The sequence below is a fragment of the Mustela nigripes genome, chromosome 2 (genome assembly GCF_022355385.1).
Source record: "Mustela nigripes isolate SB6536 chromosome 2, MUSNIG.SB6536, whole genome shotgun sequence".
NCBI classification, from domain to species: Eukaryota; Metazoa; Chordata; class Mammalia; order Carnivora; family Mustelidae; genus Mustela; species Mustela nigripes.
This window is the reverse complement of record NC_081558.1, coordinates 187,349,827-187,358,064: the sequence shown is the minus strand read 5'-3', so window position 1 is coordinate 187,358,064 and position 8,238 is coordinate 187,349,827. Positions and strand designations below refer to the sequence as shown.

The 8,238-nt window shown below is 37.6% G+C and overlaps 1 protein-coding gene across 1 annotated transcript; it reads left to right on the top strand.

The window, feature by feature from the left end:
- Positions 1-3,181: 3,181 nt before the first annotated feature.
- On the top strand, positions 3,182-3,756 carry LOC132010263 (large ribosomal subunit protein uL5-like). The gene has a single exon (XM_059388175.1). It carries the CDS (start codon positions 3,188-3,190, stop codon positions 3,689-3,691), a length of 504 nt encoding a protein of 167 aa, XP_059244158.1. The 5' UTR covers positions 3,182-3,187; the 3' UTR covers positions 3,692-3,756.
- Positions 3,757-8,238: the final 4,482 nt, after the last annotated feature.

The following is an 8,238-nucleotide window of genomic DNA, read 5'->3' as shown; positions in this document are numbered from 1 at the left end:
ATATCCTCTATGAAAACATAAGTCAGTTAGTGTCAATTTCAGGGACTTAAAATACACAGTGGGTGTTTGTACTTATCTTATCCCAATTAAAGTTTCCTTTGTCTTGTACAAAAGAGAGGTCTCTGAGAATGACAATGATTATTGTATATATAATATATAATATATATTACAATATATATATATTATAGGAGGACTACAGGGACTATAATATATATACAATATATATTGTATATATAATATAAAGTCAAAAAATCAAATGATTTTCATATCCTCTATGAAAACATAAGTCAGTTAGTGTCAATTTCAGGGACTTAAAATACACAGTGGGTGTTTGTACTTATCTTATCCCAATTAAAGTTTCCTTTGTCTTGTACAAAAGAGAGGTCTCTGAGAATGACAATGATTCCTGTATATATAATCAGATGAAGATTTAAATGTTAAAGTCTTTTTGCTAGAGAAAATCAACAGAAACGATCACACAAAAAATGCAGCTACTATTACGGCAAATGCATATCTCTTTCTCCAGTAAATGAACAAAACAAGAATAAATTTGCTTTCATTTTGGTAGGTACGGTACTATATATTCACTGCCTTTCATAAGGGCTACATCAACTTTCTCTCTTTGTTTCTCTGGAATCTTTATCACAACACTCTCACCAAACCAAAATTCTGGTCCACTAGATTGTTGAAATCTTGCCCATAGATCTTGGTGAGCAGTAACAGCAGTTACTTCATATGTCTTTGTAAGGCACACATGTTTCAAAGGATGGGAGGCTTATCCCTAAAAGTTTACCTTTCTGCATACTATCCCTGTGAATTTGTGGGGTCAAGTCATGTCAGGATATTCTCACCAAAGTGAAAGGTAAATGGTTCTTCCTTGACCTACATTTTTAAGCCAAGTGTCTTCTTGCTTAGTATCTTTGGATAATGGAGGAAACATATACCATATTTGGGTGAGCTAACCCTTCCTATTTGGTAGCTACCCATAATGCTACTCATCTGGAGTGTGACCCAGAGCAAGAGAAGACTTTTCCACGAATCCAGCTTGTGCTGCAAAGCATCTCTCTTATTTGGGCTATCTGATGAGTAAATCCAATTTTGCCATGATGGGATGTTGTATGGTGCTTCTGATATTCTGATAGTAGAATCACAGCATAGAACACCTATGGCTTTAGAGAAAAACAATGACCTCTTTGGAAAATAGTTAATTTTCTTTTGAAATCTAGTTTCTGTCTGGAGACTTGGGTCTAGTCGTGACAGCATTTCTGATTAAGGGAATCTAAATTTCCGCCCAGTTCATGCAACCATCATCAACTGGGTGATGTTGATCCCCTAAGTCAGAAAGTTGGGTATGCAAAGCCACATGAGATTATCCAGGAGAATGGACATTGACAGAGTAAGAGGAGGCTCAATTAGTTTCTGAAAGCACAAAATGCTGCCAGTAGCTCTCATCCATGATGCGTTCCTGCTACACTGCCACCTCTTCCTTGATCCGTACACACGGCTACTTAGTGTGTTTCTCATTATCAGTTGATGGGGGAATTAACTAAGCTGGGTATTCATTCAGTTCTGCATGATATGTTGGCCTTGGTTGGAAGTGGGCTGTGGCTGCATGGTATCCCACAGAAGAGTGCCATGAAGGACTACAGGGAAAGTAAATCTTTACTGTGGGAAGAACTTCAAGTGATATGACTGGTCATCCATTTTACTTGGAAGGAGAGATGATGAGAGATACAGACCTAGGCTGATTTAGAAATAGTAGCTAAAGGTTGAATGGTTGTTTGGGGTGTTAGAAGGGAGAAGTTTGACGAATACGAAACAAGAAAATCTGGGCAAAAGACTGTGAGATGGATCCTTTGAAATGAATTCAGAATTGATATGGGCGTACTGGGGGAACACTTACAAATTGAGCATGTGTTGCATAGGAGTTTCTCAGTAAACAGGTAGCAGTGTTGACCCAGATGTCATTTAGCTCCTTCCTTCACTGTCCTACTGCTTGCACAATTTGCTCATGAACAGAGTGTTCAAGTAGCATGAAGAGAAGTTTTGTGTGGTTTTAAAAGACATAGTATTATTCTCAACAAATGTGAAGCACCACCAATACCATTGACAGCCCAATCTGCCCATAGAGTAATGGGCATTTTACTTAATATTGTATCTACATGGCGCAATAGCGGATGAGGTCCATCCTGCCAACTTGGTGGTAGGATAATTATATTGAACTCTTTTCTCATTGGAGAGGAGAAGTGATATATCTTCATGGAATAGATCTATGAATGAATTCTTTCTTTCCCACCATGCTTTTGCCAGACCCACCATCTGTGCAATTACTGGATGCCTTGTTCTGTATCAGTTTATCATGCATAACATGGCTTTTGAACAGAGAAATTTTTTTTTTTCAATAATGAATTGAAAGAAAGGACTGACTATTCAGTATTTTTAGTTACAGAACCATTTGGGTGCCTTATGAAGTTACAGTTCTTTCCTCAAGGAAGGGGCAAATGTTCTGAACCGATGACCAATTTCTTATTTCTTCAGTGCTAGTCTGGTAGTGAGAAGTGTTCTTCTCCAAGTATTTCTAGCTCTCCATCTTCCAAGGGCCATGGTTGGATTGCACTTTCCTATTTTGTTGTCTAGGTGTGTCCATGTGACTCTCTGAATGAATAAAAGAGCAGAAGTCACTTCTGTGTAGAAACTGTTAAAGTCAGCTCATGATTGTTCTTATTGCTATGATAACCATGGAAGCCGATGTCATGGTGGCGTATCATTACTTGGGGAACCTGAATGATTATGCTGAAGAGTCCCCTGCACTGCGTCATACCTTAATGAAACATACATTTTTGTTGCGTTGCCTTGGGACACTTATCTTGAATTGCCTTGGGAATTCTATTTTTACTTGATGGTATATATTACTTGCTATAGTACTCACCTATAGCTGTGATATCAGCATGTAGCTGATTCAAAAATTTCTCTGCAGCAATGTAAAATAATAGTAGAATATTTTATTTTTATAGCAAACACTTATGTGCTGGTTGCATAGCCTTCTAGGTATTAAATTTTGACCATGAGCTGAAGATAGATTCATGTCCAAGAACTATTCCACAAAAGTTCTATAGGAATAAATATAAGGATTAGAAATGGTCATTGCCACTGTTCTCCACCATGGCGCAGGATCAAGGAGAACCCCATGCGGGAACTTCGCATCCGCAAGCTCTGCCTCAACATCTGTGTGGGGGAGAGTGGAGACAGACTGACCCGGGCAGCCAAGGTGCTGGAGCAGCTCACAGGCCAGACCCCCGTGTTCTCCAAAGCTAGATACATGGTTAGATTGTTTGGTATCAGGAGAAATGAAAAGATTGCTGTCCACTGCACAGTCCGTGGGGCCGAGGCAGAAGAAATCCTGGAGAAAGGTCTAAAAGTTCGAGAGTATGAGTTAAGAAAAAATAACTTCTCTGATACTGGAAACTTTGGCTTTGGGATCCAGGAGCACATCGATCTGGGTATCAAATATGACCCAAGCATTGGGATCTACGGCCTGGACTTCTATGTGGTGCTGGGTAGGCCAGGTTTCAGCATCGCAGACAAGAAGTGCAGGACAGGCTGCATTGGGGCCAAACACAGAATCAGCAAAGAGGAGGCCATGTGCTGGTTCCAGCAGAAGTATGATGGAATCATCCTTCCGGGCAAATAAATTCCCGTTTCTATCCAAAAGGCCAATAAAAACTTTTCAGTGAAATGTAAAAAAAAAAAAAAAAATGGTCATTGCCTAAAATTATCTCTAACAATTAGAGATTAGGAAGAGTTAGCCAATTATCTTTTCGTTTCCAAAAAATTAGTCAGTCACCAAATATTATTTCCTTTTTATGAGTCAGAAAAAATCCCAAACAAAAAAGCAGGAGGATGACTTGTATGGGATTACAGCATAAAGTGAAACTACTGCAGGAATGAGACTCCATCCGTGACTGTGTCCTGACAGCGTCTGACTGGAAATCGAGAGTCACGCCGTTGATGTGTGCCATTGAGAAGGCTTTGGGCCTGTGGCATATCTTTCCTTCCTTCCTTCCTTCCTTCCTTTTTTTTTTTTTTTTTTTTCCTTTTTAAGTTTATTTATCAGAGAAAGAGAGAGAGAGAGAGAGAGAGAGGGAGAGAGACAGACAGCACAAACAGGGGGAGCAGCAGGCAGTGAGAGAAGCAGGCTTCCCCACTGGGCAAGGAGCCCGACATAGGACTAGATTCCAGGACCCTGGGATCATGACTTCAGCCTAAGGCAGACACTTAACTGACTGAGACACTCAGGTGTCCCAGTAGGGAATCATTTCTAAAGCCAGGCCTCTGTAAGCATTGTGGAGAATAGTTAAGCTAAAATATTGTCTTGCATAAATTGCTGGTTAAATAAAGATTCTTATTGAATTATCCAGATAATAAGGTATTTGCTTTGTGTAGCTATAATGACATAGGATTTTAAAAAATTTTTATTAAAATTTCTCTTAAAAACTTTTAATCTGAATTCCTTATTATCTACAGGTGTTCTGTCTTTGGGACATCAGCATACTTAAAGAATGTCAACCTACTTTATTTTTCTGAGTGTGTTTACTTATCTCTATATGTTTAAAATTTGCCACTTTGGATATATTTTAAAAATCAAAGTATTCTTTCAAAGATTCAAATCAAAACTATTCATAAAAAATATTTCTCTACTTGAATTTTTAATTGATGTAAAATGAAATGCCATTTCCTATAAAAATCAAAGCTTTTCCATTTTATATAAGTTGAGACATTGTCTTCTCTCCTCTCATACCATAGAAAATAAAAATATCTAACTGCAAAGTTTTCCACACTGAAAATATTATCAAATACTAAATATAACAGTCCATACCTTAGTCAACATCTTTTTGGAATGACTTAAATTTCCAAAATGTTCATGAAAAAATTCTAGAATTAGAATTAGTGTCACCAATGTAAGGACAACATAAAATTTGCTTAATTTTTTAAAAAAAAAGATGGATTTATTTATTTAGAGAAAGAACATTATTGGGGAGGAAGGGCAGAGGGAGAAGGAGAGAGAGAATCTCAAGCAGACTCCACACCGAGTATGGAGTCCTATGTGGGACTTCATCTCACCTCCCAGAGATTACGACCTGAGCTGAAACTAAGAGTTGGATGCTCAACCTACTGAGTCACCCAGGCATTCCATAATTTCCTTAAGTTAAAAAAAAAATAATTGAGATAAACTGCTTTAGGCTGCTCTTTCATAGAATCCTATTGCCATTCAAGTTCAGCTTACTTTTTATGTTTGTTTCTCCTCTTCTTCCTTTTCTTCTTCTTTATTTATTTATTTATTTTTTTTTAATTTTTTTTTTTTAAAGATTTATTTATTTGACAGAGAGAAATCACAAGTAGACAGAGAGGCAGCCAGAGAGAGAGAGAGAGGGAAGCAGGCTCCCCGCTGAGCAGAGAGCCCGATGCGGGACTCAATCCCAGGACCCTGAGATCATGACCTGAGCCGAAGGCAGCGGCCCAATCCACTGAGCCACCCAGGCACCCCATCTTTTTTTTTTTTTTTAAAGATTTTATTTATTTATTTGACAGAGAGAGATCACAGTAGGAGAGAGGAAGGGAAGAGATCACAGAGAGAGAGGAAGGGAAGACCCCCTGCTGAGCAGAGAGCCGGATGTGGGACTCGATCCCAGGACCCTGAGATCACGACCTGAGCCAAAGGCAGCAGCTTAACCCACTGAGCCACCCAGACGCCCCCTTTTCTTCTTTAAAAAAAAATCTTATTTTATTGTTTCAGTGTTCCAAGGTTCATTGCTTATGCACCACACCCAGTGCTCCACGCAATACGTGCCCTTCTTAATACCCACCACCAGGCTCACCCATTAAGGCTCAAATCTACTTGGGCCTTCCATGTCCCATGTCCCTTAAGCTTTGGGAAGACAAATGTCGGCATATCTGCTCTCTATGGTCAGTAATTGTGAAAATGAAAGCTTTTTTTCTCAATTTAGGGAGAAGACTTTGGAGTATTATACAGGAATTTAACCCATGATCCCAATCTTTTCTGTCTTATTTGCTTCCTTTCCCATTTTTGAGAACTAGCAAAGTTGCCTAATAATTAAGGTCACTCAAAACAATCACAAATTTGGGGAATGCCTGAGTGACTCAGTCGGTTGGGCCTCTGCCTTCGGCTCAGGTCATGATTCCAGTGTGCAAGGATCCAGTCCCACATCAGGCTCCCTGCTCAGCCGGGAGACTCCTTATCCCTCTCTCTCTGCCCCTCACCCCCTGTTAGTGTTCGCTCATTCTCTCACTCTCTCTCTGACAAATAAACGAATAAAATCTTCAAAAAAAAATCACAAATTTGATGGTTTTATAATTCTGGGGGGGAAAAAACATGTATCTTTTTTCCTTAACTACTTAAGACTGACTCGATGGTTAAATTGATGTGGTATTATATATTATTCCCAGTGTGTGTCTCTAGCAAGTAGAAATCTATTATTAATCTATTATTTTAAGAAATGCATTTATTTGTATTTATTTTTTAAAGATTTTATTTATTTATTTGGGAGGGGGAAGAGCAGAGGGAAAGAGACAAGAAGAATCCTCACTGAGCACGGAGCCCCATGTGGCGCTTGATCCCACCACCCTGAGATCATGACTTGAGCTGAAATCAAGAGTCAGACACTTAACTAAGCCACCCATGTCTCCCAAGAAAAATTTAAAATGTTCTAGAATACTGAGGCAGACATTAGGCACTGTTGCTCTTAATAACGACCCCTTCCCAAGAGAATGGTAATGAGGATTAAATGAGTTACTATCATGTAACATGTTCAGAAAATTGCACTGTATACATGAAGTGATAATAAGGGCTGGTTATTAGTATCAATACATACATTTGTAAAAAATGCACATGCCATGATGGAAATTTTGTTTGATCTTAATTGTGAGACTATGCAATTAAGAATGTAGAGTCTCAGAAGAATCAATGCTGCCCTCAGTTCATAGTTACTTGTCAAGATTTCAAAACATGAGGCAAAATATGTTTTGGGGGTTGCTATTCAAGAGTATATGGGCAAACACACTAATTTGTTCTAGATTTTTTCTAATAAGAGAGCATATATTTTGTTTCCTTTTGAACAGAATTATAACCAAACTTTACTTGGAGTTAGTATTAAGGGGTAGAAAACTCTATTATGCCTGTTTGAGATAACTCTGGAATTTCTGACCTTCCATGGCTAGATTTTAACTTAAATTGATACCTCCATGAATCTGATGATTATTCAGTTTTAGGATTTTTAAATTTGCATTTAGCTATGCTTCCATAATATTACCGTAAATGTAGAAGTGTAATCCTTAAAACAGACGTATGGAGACAGGATATGTTTTTTTATTATCTAAAGTGGAGACAAATGATATATTTTCAACATTCACAAATAAAATTTAGACTTTTTTGGCACTCAGAAAAAAATGGATAAAATTCATTTCTTTTCTAACTAATAATTACTGCTTTCTAAAAGATTAAGAATGCTACTAAGAAGTTAGTAGCTCCCACTTATTCCCTGACATTTTATGTATCAATAAATTCTCTTCAAATTTTTTGACACTAACTAAAGATCTACATGGATTACATGTATATATCAGACATCTCAATATTATTACACATATTATTTAATTTTTCCCCTATTTGTGAAATTCCATGTGCACTTTCAGAAATCAAAAATAATGTACTTTCTTCAAGCTCCTTAAAAAAAAAATCATTGATTACATATTCAGCCTCTTTGGAATGATGTGTATCTGACCCCACAAAGTGCTGCTCTGAAACCCTGTCTTACTTGTTCTTGCAACAAAGGCTATATATTGTGAACTGTTAAATAATCCCCAATATTTATGACATGCTTGGTTAAACAGGAAATGGTCTACTTGTCTAAATAACACACAAGTCCACTTTAATAACACATCACCATGCCACTTTAGAAATTGCTTTGCATTTATGGGTTAGTAAAAGAGAGACTGAAATGTTTTCAAACCCTACTTGGCTTTATAATATTGTGACTGATGATGGTAAGGAGACAAGGAATTGAAAAGGAATACTTACACCATTTAGATCAGTATGGCATATGCTTTAAGCAGCAAGTACTACTGATAAGAGATGACAATTAATTGACTAGATCATGAATAAAAATATTAATTTGTATGTATGATCCGAGATCCGTGGGTTCTACTTTGATGGGCCAATTTGAT

Excerpts from the sequence above, each read along its gene's own strand:
- LOC132010263 (XM_059388175.1), top strand. The coding sequence starts at position 3,188 with ATGCGGGAACTTCGCATCCGCAAGCTCTGCCTCAACATCTGTGTGGGG.